Here is a 14,996-nt window from a genome sequence, read left to right on the forward strand (position 1 = left end):
GATTCGACTAGATGATCTTTCAGGGTCCCTTCCAATCCCTGGCATGCTGTGATGCTGTGATTCTGTGATATCACCACAGATTTTTGCACTGATACAGTCCTTTCAGAGCAGGCTACCAGGGAAGAACAAGACAAAACCTATGACAGATGATGAGCTTGGAATCATGTCTAACCTTAGCAGAAATATTGCTCTCAACAGCTAGGGCACAATCTTTCAAACCTACAGGATCCAAAAAGAATAAACTGAACAGGATTGATGGTAAAAAGGACCCACTAACAGACCCAAGCAAGATAAGGCAAAATGAGATGAAACAAGGTGAGGAATGAGCCCATCTTAGGTCACCATCCTAGGATTCAAGTCAGCAGCAAGAACAAGAGCAGATAGAACTAGAGATAGAACTCTAATACGTGCTCAAGGACATCTGTCCTAGAGTCAGGAATAGAGACAAACACACCCATAAACTCAACTCAGAGGAGGAGAAGAGACACAGACCAAAGCCTCCCTGCAGCTCCCAGATGAGAGGTGGTGGTGTGTGAGAGAAGAGGGGCAGGGTAGAGGTAGCAGGTGAGGCTGGTCAGAGCAGTTAAAGTCTGTTGGTGCACTCTGGAACCTGGCACAGGCCCAGGATGTTAATGAACCAGTTTAAAGTGGTATGGATATTCAGGTGGTTTGCTCTTGTTTGTAGGTTTCAGCTTCTCTAACCTTTTGTTACAATCAGCTCTTGATGTTAACTTTTTTTTTTTCCACCCTAATGTGATAACACCTATTTCAACTGAATCTGGTGCTTTGACAAGGTTTTGGGTCATGAGTGATTAGCAGGCTGGCTGAAGGAGTATTGCTGTTTCAAAATAGGAATTATGTTGTCTGACAGTTTGAAGATCTATTGTGTATTGCAGTCTTCTTTGTGTAGGTACACATTCACTGTTTCCTTAGGTAAAAGCCCCCAAGACAGTTTCTGTCTGATTGTACTATGCTCTAACACAGCAGCGTCCAGCAAAAATGGTTTTTGTTCTCTCCACTGCACAACTCTAATCCAGCATTAAAGACAATTATGCTTTTCTTTCCTAGGTGGATTTTAGTTGTGTAGTAGAATAGACAGAGACAGATAAATAGTGTTGTTATATCAACAGCAACAAGAAGAAATAGTTTTTCCAAAACCGAATTACCTTTTCCTTTTTAGTCAACGGAAATGTAATTCTAAACATCAGCACAAGTGAGCAACAGAGCTGGAGGAGACTGACTCAGCAGACAAATGGTCACAGCACTTACCTGAACCCGAGAAGCTGCAAGTCCTGTCCACCCCCCCAAATACATGTGTACACTTAGCTAGCTCTTTTCTGGAATGCAGAGTATAAGCACTATGAGAGTCAGAGCTAAGACTGTGTTAGGAAGCAATAGAGTAATTCCTTAGCCATAGGGCGATTGGCTATTGCAAATGATGTTGCTATTTTTCAGGACAAATTCTGTATAGTTTTTGGGAGTGTGAGGTGTGGGGTGAGAAGCTTCTGCAGCTCTGTGCTGCTGGCTCCCAACAATAAGATCAAGCATACATACCCAGTCTGCCCTGTAGCTGGGCCTTGGATCCCAGTCTCTCAAGTTGATTGGCACAGGGCTATATGAGACCCTGAGGCTGTAGCCCCTCCTCTGTTGGTACATACTCCTCACTCATGCCCATACACCCACACCTCTCACTTGCCCACAGACCCCATGATCTCTCTAGGAGCCACCTGGGACTCCCCCGCTCCCTCAGTAGTTCCCTCCTGACATGTTTTCACTCCTTATTCACCCAGGAAAAGAAATGACATTGAGTAAGACATGGCAGAGTGTGGACAAGGCACAGGGCATGGCCAGACAAGTATATCTGTTTGTACTTGGCGGGTTTGTTTATTCCTTCATCTCTCTATTTTCCTTCATCTGTTCCTCCTCAAAAATTGCTACACCAATCCCTTTCACCACCTCTGGTTCCTCCCCAAAACACATAAAAAGTCTTGTGCAATCCTAAAATGCTCTCCACTTCTTCCTATAAGGTGTTCTAGCCTCCAGGTATTCTGAAGGGTGATCATAGGAACCCTTCCATTACCTCATGTTGATAGGTTTCACACCTGGACAAGCCCTCCTGTGACAACCCTTAATTTGGGTTCCCACCTGCCCTCATGCCCCTGTGCTCCTCTAGACTTGAAGAAATGAGTTGTTGAAATGCCAAAGGTTCCTGCGATGGGCCTGGGAGTAGCTGAGGCAGTGCATTATTTGGATTCTCTTATGTGCCATTCCCGTTCTCTTTCATATTTGTGCTTTCCATCATACACCCTAACAAAGGACTTCTATTTTCATTATTTTGCTTTAATCTAATACTGTCCACCACCTCTAAGAAAAACTCCAGCTGATGGAGAAAGCTGCAGCATGACTCCCTAGCAACACAGCCTGCCAAAAGCGTACTAAATCCTGTCTTCTGCTTTGTTCAGTGGCTTTTTATAGCACATTGGGAAAATTGATTGGATTTGGCCAGTAGGGCATAAATTACGGAAAGCCACTCATGGATGTACTCTGCCAACTAACCTTGTATTTAACTGACTTCAAATAGCATTGCATCTGTTTAAGCCTCTTTCCCCTTCTGAAAGGCTGGCGGGTGAGTCACACTCAGGTCATTTTTATTCTCTCTATTCAATGCCTTTTGTGATGATCAGCTACCTAGTGTTGGCTGAAAGGCCATTCCGAAAGGCACAGTACACCACAACCAACTGCTCCTGTTTGCTCTTCTGCAAGTTCCTGTGTGTGAAACCCTCTGAGCACAGCATGCTCACTGACCAGCGGGCTCTGCAGAGCCACATCCCAGGAGATTTCCCAGCAGTACTTGCTGTGGAACTACTTGTTGCAGGAACTTCATACAAAGACAGGACAAATACAGCAAAAATATTAAGCCCCATTTTTTGTTTCGCAGCTTCTTCATGTATGGATGAGGGTAGTCTTGCCTCAGGTGGAATTTATCAGGTCAGTTGGCAGTTCTCCAGAGTAATGTGACAGCATCCTTAACTGGAGCATAGAGGCTGTCATACCGGTGGGAAATCAGCTGGTAATAAACCACAGTAAAAGATCAGGCATTATAAGGAAAAGCATCAGTATTATAGCACAGCTGCCAAATCACCAAAGCAGGGCTTTTCAGACTGGATAGAACAGATCCTCATCTGTGATAATTGATGTTATCTCTGTTGTCTGGCACCTCAAAATATTCTCAGGATTTTGGCAAAGGCTTTGATAATGGCAACATGGTAGCTGTGTTTGTATTGCTTGTACGTGCTCCAGGTAACATGTATGCTTATAGGTGTCCTTTTGTCAAGATGCTGCTGTAAGTTTTCCTGAGCTCCTTATCTCCCATGAAAGTGAAAAGGTTAGGAAGCAGCAAATATGGATTGAAATACCTCCTGTCCTACTTGTACTCTTGTGGTGCAGAACTTCCTGGGAGAAGTAGTCTAGAAGATTTCAGCTAATAAAGATTTTAAAATATATTAAAATATATTAGAAAAGGGACAAATGGTGAACTGATAGACTGCTGACAATATTAACATGTTTGCAGTGTTGAAGACAAAGACAGCTACAAAGAACTGCAGATGCATTACTCAACATTGAGTGGAAGTGTGTTGAAATAGTTGAGGTTATCAACACAGACAAAAGTAAAATGATGCATATGAGGAAGACATTTTCCTTAGCTATCATCTACAGTTATTTTTTTCTAGGCTGATCACATCTAATTAAGAATGAGACTTTAGGGTTACCTTTATTTTAAGATCTATAAAAACATGTAGATCAGAAACACTGAAAAACAGTAAATATTAGGAAATAGAGAAGGATGTAAGTTGTTAGGCTATTATAAAAGACAGTTATGCCTTTTAATTCTGCGTGCAGTTCTGGTCTTGTCTCAGAGACTATAGTAAAGCTGAAGAAGGTCCAAAGAGATGCAACAAGAAACATCCAATCTGTAGGTCATTTTAGATGGAGTGTTGACCACACACAAAGGACAGACTATATAGATTTGGACTCTTAATCCAGTCAAGAGTCAAGAGAAATATGGGTGGCAAAGTGATGATGGCTTCTTATTGACCACTCCAACATGAATGCTAAGAGACATCAAAGGAGAGTAGGAGGTGGCAGATTCAGAACAAAACAGAGGCAATGCTTCATACTGTTAAGCTGTGGCAATTCTTGTAACAAACATTGGATACTGGGGGAATATTTGGAGGATGTATCATTATATATCTGCAGCGAATTTTTACTCTCTTCCTGAAATATGACCTCTTAGATAACTTTTTTTTTCAGGAAAATGTTTTGTTGTTGTTGTTGTTGTTGTTGTTATTATTATTATTATTATTATTATTATTATTATTATTTCCTAAAGACTGACAGGTGGTGCAGTACAGGGGTTTCTGGCTGTATGTTGCCTTCCTCTTGGCAGCTTCTGGAGTTTGTCCCATAAAAGCTGCCTTTTCCTGCTGGAGCCAGCCGTTGCCAGTGTTGGAAGCTGTGTCTGCAAATATCTTGGCTGGTTTCTCCTGGCTTAGTGCCCAGTCTGCACATTGCTGCAAAGTGGGGTCCCTGTGAGGAAGCCAAATAGCTTGTTTCAGAATGATGAAGTGATTGATCACTTGGCCACAGCAGACAAACATCCTGGTTAGGAAATGCTCATCAGACTGGTAACACTATGCTGTTTTTGAGAAGCTTTATGTCCTTGGTGTGCTTGATCTCATTTGTCCTGCTGATTTTTTAGACTTCTGTTTGGTAATGGCATCCCACCAGTGCACCTTAGGATACTGTGAAATCCACAAAGAGAAAGTCAGGCACAGATGGAGGCCACTTTGCATGCTTTCTTCTTAGTTGAGTGGGACAGTTTTCTGGTGTTCTCCTGACTGGTAACACAGTTTAATCATGGTCAGATTATTTCATCTCACTCCAGTTTCTCTTATGCCCAGTCCTCTCTTTTAAGACATTTTCACATTCAGCTAGCTCTCGGACAATATGACTGCTTCTTATAGATACGAGTGCTTCAGGATATGATTCTTACAATCCATCATCGTTCACTACAAAGAGTAAATCAGGTTTTGAAATCATACTCTGCTGCTGTTTATAAGGTAGTTTTCACATGGCTATACAATTGTCTTCCAGAAAATTCTCCTCTTATACTTTCCTTGAAGTTACTTTAATTCTAGTTTCAAATCACTGGTTATCAGGATCATGCTAATGCATTTACTTTCTCTGGTATGTTCAGATTAATTGTGGAGTTACTGGTATACAACCAATCCTCAGTTTTGCTTGTAGTTAATTCTGCAAAAATTGTTTGTTGTCTGCATTTTCAAATTGAAGTTGGATCCATGCAAATGCATGTTTTTGCATAAAAACAAAGCATGCTGGATGTCTTCGTGCAGTGCTGTGTTGAGCAAGTAACCCCAGCCAGACCAGTTTGTCAGCTAGAGCCACTGAGCGTGTGTGCACTGCCCTCAGAAGGATTTGTATTCTAAGAGTTTTGTCAGCTTGTGTGCAGTATGGCATGAATGCACAGGACAAGTCTTACTCTAATGCTGAATATGAATCACTAAGCCCTTTTCAGAACACATGCAGCTGGCAGCATATCATGATGCTGTAATGTTTGTAAACCCCACAGGCTTTTGTATTAGCCAGGAAGTGTCTCTATTTTCATACACGTTTTAAATCTAGCATGGGGACTCACCTTTTTGGGTGGAGGCTGGGATATACTTAATAGAAAACAAAGATTAATTCTGAGGAATTCACAGCAGAAAAAATATATATATATATTTACTCTGAGTAAATATAGAAGTTAAGCTACCGGCAGCATCATGTTGAAGGGGTGTAAATACTGTGGTTTTTGTCTGGATAGCTTTAGCATGGTGAAGGCGTTTGCCAAACCATTCAGTACAATTACTGGAGATCATGTTCTTCATATGAGGTTAAAGCACTTAATTGCAACCTACTGACCAATACTGCTCTGGGAACCTGTACCTTGTCTCTACTCCACAGATTCCTGCTTTGACTACCATCAGTTGCTGCACATCTCCCCACAACAACCCCCTCTTTTTTTTTCTTCTCCAGTTGTGACTTTGATCAGTGCTTTCTTTGACTATATGCATAAATGTCCTTTATCTTCTAACTTGGAGTGCTAAAATTTCCTTTATTTTTTTTTACTGGGAATAAAGCCAATTGACTTCAGCTAGTTGGCTAGTTTAGCAAAGAGACTACCAAATTTTTGGGAAGTATCAGCATAAATGATAATTTTCATGCAGTTTCAAATTTCGTGCAAACAAAAAATAGTTTCTTGGGGAAAATTTTGTGCACAAGCATTTAACATCTACCTATTTCTTTCCTTGTTACTTTTTTGTTAGTTAAGAAGAAGACTGTAAGGATTGTTACATGCCAGACCAATCTACTGGTTGGCTTTATAGCCTAAATTGGTTTCTGACTCCTCATTTAATACTCTCCCACATAGTTCCTAATGGGAACCAATACTTACTCCTTCTTGCTATCTGACCATTCTTCTTTCTGTACTTGTCTTCTCTTTGTAAAGTGCAAATACAGTTACCCAGAAACACCTCAGTGCTCTTGTGATGTAAGCAAAACCACCTGTGGTATGTTTCTTTTCTTTTAGTGTATTTTTCTTAACCAGCACAAAGCCTCACAAACTGTTCAGCCGACCATGTTGCTTTTGAGAAGCAAAGTATTGGAAGATAAAGGAGGGCCATAGAAATGCTAGGCCATCTGCGCCTTGTGTCTGGTATCCAACATAAGATGTCACGTTGTCAAATCTTAGCTCCCAGTTGTAGTCCCTGCCCTGCAAGTGCTGTCAGAAGAAAGCCTGGGGAGTTTTCCCAAACAAAATGTGGGCCAGCCCTTAACACTGCTACTGTACCAGCTTCTGTCAACTTATGTGGTCAGCACAGGGTATGTGTAGGCTGCCTGCAGCTTAGGGGCCATCTTTAGTGTCCATGAGGCAAGTAGCTACATCTGGATTGAGACCTGTCAAAAGAGATGAGCTTTAACACTCAGAGCAGCAGGATGAGGAGGACAAAGATAGAACTGCAAGGAGAGTACAGTTTTATGTTGTCCTTAAGTGCTGTTTATGTTGCAATATAACTTAAGTGCAATCCTTCAGCTCCAGAATCACAAAAGGCTAAAGATTCTGTGCTAATTAGTAATCTCTGGAGTCACACAGCTCTCTAATAACTACCTAGAGATCAAAGACGTTTTATGTCTAGCATATTTTAATATCAAAAAAGAATTAATGTTGTAATTTCCATAATTAAGGTCTTGAAATTAGTATTTAGAAAAGGCCAATTTTTGTATGATGTTTCCTATCTAAAAGTATAATCAAAGTATAATCAAAGACCCACTGCCTATGTTTCTACATATGATAATTCCCATGTATGGGTGATGAAGAAAATAATGTGAAAGAAGAAAACTACAAACACAGTTTGTGGGGAAAAAAAAAAAAAAAGAAATTGTAAAGCTCATTTTCTTACACAGAAGTTTGAATACTGGTCAGAGAGCATTACAAAATACGTAATGATGGCTAAAAGAGTGTATGCTATCTGTGATTTGAAATAAAAATCTTGATTGTTTTAACCTCTACATGCTTTATTCATTACCATGGTGATTAAGTGTTATGATTCCAAGATATGGTTTAAATGGAGCGATGCAGAGCGTAGCATAGAGCCAGTTCTCAGCCACATCTGCGCTAAGCAATGGTTTTTATATCGGTAATACCCAAGATATTCATGGTGAGGTTTCTTCAAATCTCTCTTTTATATTTGTCTAGTATTTCCAGTTGCATAAACAATTTTCTCTCACATTGCTGTTGCTAGTCTCCTTTATAAATTTCCCATTTTCACTGTATATGCTGCCTTTTATTTGCCTATAACTCCTAGATGTGTAATAACTCTTTTCATTAAAATAAGCCATGTTCTACATTACTTCTCAGAGATGTGTTAACTCTTCTGTCCTGCTACTTCTGTTTTACAGTATTGGTACAGTAAACACAGGCACTCATGAATTTAACTTAATGCCATCCTGCTGTGAAACAGCGAGATTAGAGGTGTGGATATTAGGGTCCGGAATAAAGAAATAAGATCAGCAAGCTATGTTCATGTTTTTTCTGAAAGATCAGTCTCTGGAGTACCTTTGAACATCATACCGGTATGCCCACCTGCCTTCTACCTTTGTAAGGCCTATGCAGGGAGTATTTAGGTTGTTGCAGGGCTAGGAGTTTGGTCTTAAAAGCAGTCTCAGGGATTCCTTCTGTAATTACTGAAGAACTACAAATCTGGTCCACCGTATCAGTCAAAATCTGAACACAGAGTTCTGTGTTGATGTTCCCAAGTCCTCCAGCAGTACTGTGGGCAAATATTTTGACTTCACAAATGGAGCTGATGGAATCATGTTTGACCCATGCATTCCAAGGAGCAAGATACTGTATGGCACCAATATGATTTTAATCACAGATGAAACATGAAATTGCCAGAATACATAATCTGGAAAGGGCTGAGTATTCCCAGTATCAAAAGGACAAAGAACACTATGAAAAAAAAATCAAAGCTCTATCAAATTTCACACAATGTAGGACAAGGGCTGTTTGCAACTCTACACAACTTAAACAGGAAAAAAGAAAAGTATTCTCCAGCTTTTACTGGTACAGTTGTAAATTCCCCCAAATACTTGTACAGTTGTAAAATCGGCAAAATACTACTTCCATTTTGTCCCCTGGAAGATAAGTTTGAGAAAGCTCAGCCTGTATTTTCACTTTGCTGCACATTAGGAGAGGCTCTAGATTCCATTTACTATTTCCCTTCCTCTTGTCCACTTCCCTCACCCAAAATATCCTCTTAAAACAGTGTTTTCTTTTTGATGTTCAAACAACAACGCTAAACAATTGAAATTTTAAATAATGATTGAGGATTTTTTTTTATTCATTTAAGTTTCAGTATCATTACAGAAAATGTTATGGTACAGAGTTGTTTAACATCAGTTTTATTTCTTTGCTCATTTAATTTCCACACGAATGCTGGTAACACTAATATCTGTACAAGATCAGTCTTTGATTTTTTTTTTTTTTGTTTTTAGTTCTGTACATTTTTAAATGTATTGGTTAAAAAGGCTGTCAGCACTTAAGGAAGCAATTTTTTGATTGCTGAAATAAAAGGTATCCAGTTACTGCCCAAGAGTACTGAGCTGGGTGGCTGCTGGGACAAGAGAGATCCCTGAACGCACAGCGAGGTGAGGAAACCTCGGGGCTTCATTGGGTTCCCAGTGCAGCCACTCTGCTTTTGGCACTGTGCACATCAACACGAGATACAAGATAAAGAACAAGCAGAAGCTCTCTGTGAAGCGGTTATGAAGCATACTGATAAGGGAAATCCAAGTGTTGTCTACGCTAGTATAAATAAGCAGACAGCCTTGTTTTAAGAGCATAAGTAGTTGTATCTTAAAGATGAGAAAAAACACAAGTTCTGCAGGCACCTACTGCTGTCTACTAAAAGCTACCGCTATTAGAACTAGCATTGAACACACAAAGCAATTGCAAGGAAAGGAAAAAGTTGCTTTGATATAATCAGAATAAATTTCTTTGTTAAGATTTCTTTTTAAAGTTTTTTTTTTAAAAGGTATTTATTTAAATTCCATTTGAAATATAATTCAAGATGTTGACTATACTGATCAACTTTTATCCAAATCAGAAAAACTAGCTGTGCCGTTGCATATTACAGGATACAGTCAATGATATGTGGACATGCATCAAAGCTTCGCTCTTGCTGGTGACATCATAGCCTTCCAATGACCATGACATCCACCACCTCCCCCTTGTGAAGCTCCACATACTGCTCTGTCTTTGGAGGTAGCATCAACAGTCCATTGGCACTGCGCATACTCATCAGACGACTGCTCATCTGATTCCCTACAGAAGGGTGAGAGAAAAAGTTCAGTTAATTTTTCAGTTAGTTAATTTGAAATGCCGCAACACACATGATAGGAAGCAAGAGCTGCTCTTGCAAAGATATGCTAACATATTAATGGAGCTCCATATATCTGTTCAAAGGTGGGTAGAAACAGACAATTATGAAGAGATTCATCAGCTTTCCATTGTTCTGGTTTTCAAAACTCTCTTTCCCTTGCTGATTACTTTCCTATCCAGCCTTCCATATTTTTTTCTGTTAGATCTTTACCTGTACTTCATTTTTTTGTTGTTGTAAATTACTTTAATGTTGGAGTTTCTAATCCTACCAAAATTACTTAATTTTTCAATTTGTATATCTAGTTCAGATTATATGGAGGCTAAAACCAGCACAATCTAGAATTTTTTTAAAATATACCAACTCAAAAGAATAGGTTTCTTTGGAATATGAGCTATACAAGAGACCCTGGAGATAAAAAGTATAGTATTGGCTGTACTGCCAGAAAATGAAAATGCAGTAGAAAATCATGCCCTTTAGTTTCTTGGCTTTCAAACTTTTGGACTGACAGATAAATCATTCCAGTCTGCTTGAGCAAGGAAAGAAGTTATGTGGGACAAAACAGATAAATATTCAAATACAGTATTTATTTCAACTGCAGCTGAATATCCAAAAATATCCCTAGATAGCAAACATGATTAATAAAAGTCTTAGTCTGTGCTAAGAGAACATATACTGCTGTTTCTTCTTCTTCAGTTCTGTTAGAATCACAATTCGTTATTTGAATTGTTGCTATGATCCAACTTGTGTTTATTTAGTACAAAGAGTAAAAAGTAAATGTGCCTCTGAGTGCAAATAAGCACAGATGAGTATTTACAAAAAGCACACAGTACGTGTGTGTGTATGAAGGTGGATTATTCTGATAAAGTTTTAACAATGAAGTTGGTAAGACATAGCATGAATTTTAATATCATGACTGGGTGGCATGACTGTATACATAGATGTGCACAAGTCAGAAAATCAGTCTGCATGACAAAACTTCATGAAAATACATGTGCATGTGGGTTTGTTGTTTTTTTTTGTTGTTCATTTCTTCTAAAGCATGTATGGCAGACTGACAGGACCTGCGAGTGCATCTGTCAGTAGTGAAACAGGCACTAACCTGTACTCTGTGCCCAAGGTAGTGGTTCTTGGTGATGCCAAGTCAGTATGCACCGATGGTATTCTGGGCGGGGGTCCAATTTTACATCACATGATAACTGTAGAAGAAGCAAAGAAAGTCTGAAAATGTCACGTATTCAGTTATCACTGTCTAAGATAATATAATCATCTGTTCAATCTTTCTTCCTTAATAAAGTCCTTTAAAAGACTTGCATTTCTAGGCTACATGGTGTCTAGAGCAAGATCAAAGGCTGCAGGAGGTAGAGACTGCACTATTTAAGGGAGATACAACTATGATATTACAATATCAAAGAGTATGCCGGAGTCTGCATGCATTAAGTGGAATATTCCAAAGCTGTTCTTTTACTGAGAGTTCAAAGATACTATCTCTCTGGAAAAAAAGCTTTATCATTTCTAGTCTCTGGCTCACATTTTGTACAGATAAAAAATTTATTCACATTCAAAGTACTGCTAGTCCTGACAAAAGGGAGATGACCAATCTTTGAAATGAAAAGACGTACAGGAGATGGCTCAAAATGAAATTTAATGGAAGCACACTGGAAAATATATGCAAACATGAGGGTCATGTTGGAGCATCACATTCCTCAAAACTGGAATGCTACAAATTGCTGTCTGTCTTACAACACTTTAGCCATCAGATAAAGAAAAAGATGGAGTACTGAGGAAGCATGTAAGAGAAACACAAGGGGATGAGCAGTAAGAGAAAAGTTTCTGGAATGCCAGGAACAGTAGAAAAACTGTAAAAGGTAATCTGTTCTTTGGTATCTTCTTTAAAGCAAAAATAGGAGAATAACACATTTCATACAGATTCAAGACCAGTTATTAAAGAGCTACTGTATCCACCATTTCTTATGAGACTAGCATTAATAGTTTAAAGAATTTACATTGCTTAGGTGGAGGTATGTGGATTACTTATATAAAAAATCTGTTCAAGAGCAGAAAGACTTTGATGTTTGCACTTTTTGACACGGAACTACCTTACTCTTTAAGTATTTCCAGGTTACTCTCTATTTTTTACTTTTTTTAACCACAGATTAAAACAAACTTATGTTTTTAATAGTGAAGTGTTCTCCTTGCCTGACTGGCAAATGGCTGCATCTGTTATCTGTAAATCTTACTCCACTAGTTGGCCACTCACTTTCAGAAATTATGGGGCTGCATATTAACATCAACAGATTCAAGTCTATGTGCCTGTTTTCTGTGAAATTCCTTCAACTTGTCAGAATTGGCCTAGCGTTCAGATCCCCCAAACTTTCTGAGCTCGAACAGTAGTGTTTCAACAACTTGAGAGAACTTTCAAACACAGGACAAGCTTCTTACCCTGGCTTTGATAATGGTGGGCCGAGGATCTAGGATACCCTGCATTTTCCTCAGTGCAGGAACAACAAAGAGATTGCAGGTAACAACAGCTGATACAGGATTGCCTGTAGGACAAAGAATGGTGGTATTGAAAGAAAGAAAGAAGGAAAGAAAGAAAGAATGGTGGTGAAACCCTCTTGATTTACTCTGTGAAAGCAATATCCTATTTTTATAACAATCATACCCTAAAGATTCTAAAGAACTTTCCATGCTGCGTCCAACTGTCCACTTATGTCTGGGGTGGCATGTGGCTAGTAAAACTCCTCAAAGCTATACTCTCTGGCTAATGGTGTCCTGAAATTCTGCTCTGATCACAGCTGCTTTATGTTCCTCAGGCCCCACTATTTGCTTCTGTTCTCCTGCCATCTTTCTTTTTATATCTAGATTTATCTGAGGTGGGGCCAGCGCTCATTGTGCAGAGCTAAAAGTTCAAGCTCATGTATGAATTCATGATTTCCAATTCAAGGTTTCCAAGACCAATGGAAAAATAGGTATTATTAAATGACTTTCTATTCTCTAACAGAGTTGCAAGAAGCTTTAACATGGCTGTGGAGGAGAATTCTACTGCTTTATATAGTTTCTGTTGACTAAGAAGAGAGGTGTATAACTAACTTCTGTCAAACACCTCTCGTCTTACACATCTAGTCTTCCCTAAAAGGCAGTTCTAATGTAAATAATATGAGAGAGAGATTTCCATTATCTCTGACCTGGTGAAGCAGGAGAGAGAAACATGAAACAAAAAACAGTGGAGACATCTGAACATCACTAGCTAATCAAGAAAAGGATTCCTTGTTGTCAGAAATCTATGCAAAGTCAAAGCAAAAATTAAAATTAAGGGGACAGAGATTTGTAGATGGATTCCCAAATAAATATTTATTCTGAACTCACTGATTTCCTCCAGCATGCAGGAGGTGAAGCACTGCTGCCCTCTCATGTTCCAAAGTGTGAACATGACTAACAAACTTCCATTCTGTGACATATTCCTAGGCACTCTCTAGATCTCATCTCCACTTTCAATACTTTAGAGTGGATGTGCTGACATTCAAAGAATCTCTATCTGTAACGTGAAGGGAGCTGTGGGGAAAAACCACCCCTGCACAGCATGTTAACAAAAGCCAAGGGAATTGTTGGATGGAAAAAATCATAAGGCTTGTATCCCAACCAGCACATTCTGAGGACAAGAGTAAGAACACCAGATGTTCTTACATAGGTGTTGTGAAACATCACTATTCTGTTTCAGATCTTGTCATCTGTGCACAGCAACAAAAGTAATCCATAAAACATCTTACCTGGGAGTGCAAAGATTATTTTTCTTACACCATCAATATCCAGAGTTGCAAAAGTTGTTGGCAGGCTATGGAAAAGGAAAACTTGTGATCTGCACTGGAATTTGACTGAACTAACATTATTACATTATTATTTAAAATATTTTGGAAATAAAACAAATGGTCATTTTGCTTCTATTGAGAAAATATTCAAGAGTAGATGAATTAATACACACAAAAAAAATCAAATTCTATCTTACTGTCAGAAGCCATATCAACCAATAATTTATACCAAAATTAAACTGTTACAGAGCTGTATTTGTTTTTTATATAAGGCTCTCTCTGTTTTTTTTTTTTTGGTAACATTACTGACTCCGTTCCCTTTACTCTAGTGTATATAGCAGGATTAACAATGGGACAATATCTCAGAGCAATTAGTCCACAGATGAACAAATTCAGATACACGGGTAGTACTGCTCCTGAAAATGATCTCCATCCAAGCTACCTCATTAAAAGATTTCTTACCCTGGTTTCATAAAAACTCTGCCAAAGTGAATCTGTGCATGAAGATCAATATCCAGCACCTGTTTAAGATAGTCCTGTTTAAATTATAAAAAAGAAAATCAATTAAGTAACATCAAAGTGGTTTACATCATCTAAGTGTTCAAAGCAATTAACTGATATCAAGTGAAGATGAAACACTTGCTATATCCTGAAAGTGCTACAGTCCAATTGGGCATTTCCAGTATTTGAAAGAAAGTATTTTCAAAAATAAGACGTGAAGAACAGATTCATTTCTGGTGCCAAAACTGACTCTACAAGGACATAGTAATATATTTACTTAAAAGTCAGCTGCAGCAACAGAATCTTTAAGGACCCGATAAAGAGGCTACTAAAACATTGTCTGTCAAAGATGGGGGGGGAAAAAAAAAAAAAGCCTTTGTGATTCAAAGTTAAGCCTTAAAATCATCAGGTTATTTAACTTTTTGCCACAGAAGCTATCCAGTGGCAGAGTAAGAGATCTCCTAGTGCTTTTGAATTCAAGACTGCACTGTAGAAATCATAATTTTCCAGGATACTGTAATTACTGTAATTTCTTGGGGATGTGGCATAATTCACAGTGGTCAGGTTTAACTATCCTAAGTTTCTTAGAAAGGAAAAACTGTAGATAGCTTTTACAATAGTTCAAAAACAATTTGACATAAATACTATCGATCCAGTTAAGAAAACTGGAATTACATATTCAGTC

General features: G+C 38.7%; 1 protein-coding gene across 13 annotated transcripts in view; it reads right to left on the reverse strand.

Annotated features, from left to right (window-relative positions):
• Window positions 1–8,926: 8,926 nt before the first annotated feature.
• The window catches only part of GPHN (gephyrin), a 264,503-nt gene continuing 258,433 nt past the window's right edge, over window positions 8,927–14,996 (reverse strand). For 5 of the 13 annotated variants that reach the window (XM_090141190.1, XM_090141187.1, XM_090141182.1 and 2 more), the window contains 5 exons: window positions 14,273–14,346; window positions 13,772–13,836; window positions 12,444–12,547; window positions 11,104–11,200; window positions 8,930–9,946 (listed from right to left, as the gene is read on the reverse strand). In XM_090141190.1, the coding sequence (XP_089997316.1) occupies window positions 9,813–9,946; window positions 11,104–11,200; window positions 12,444–12,547; window positions 13,772–13,836; window positions 14,273–14,346 (474 nt within the window). In that variant the 3' untranslated portion in view covers window positions 8,930–9,812. Of the gene's footprint in view, window positions 9,947–11,103; window positions 11,201–12,443; window positions 12,548–13,771; window positions 13,837–14,272; window positions 14,347–14,996 lie in introns of all 13 variants that reach the window. The other 8 variants (XM_090141188.1, XM_090141189.1, XM_090141186.1 and 5 more) reach the window with 4 other exon arrangements.

The sequence above is a fragment of the Phasianus colchicus genome, chromosome 5 (assembly GCF_987193195.1).
Source record: "Phasianus colchicus chromosome 5, bPhaCol1.hap1.1, whole genome shotgun sequence".
NCBI classification, from domain to species: Eukaryota; Metazoa; Chordata; class Aves; order Galliformes; family Phasianidae; genus Phasianus; species Phasianus colchicus.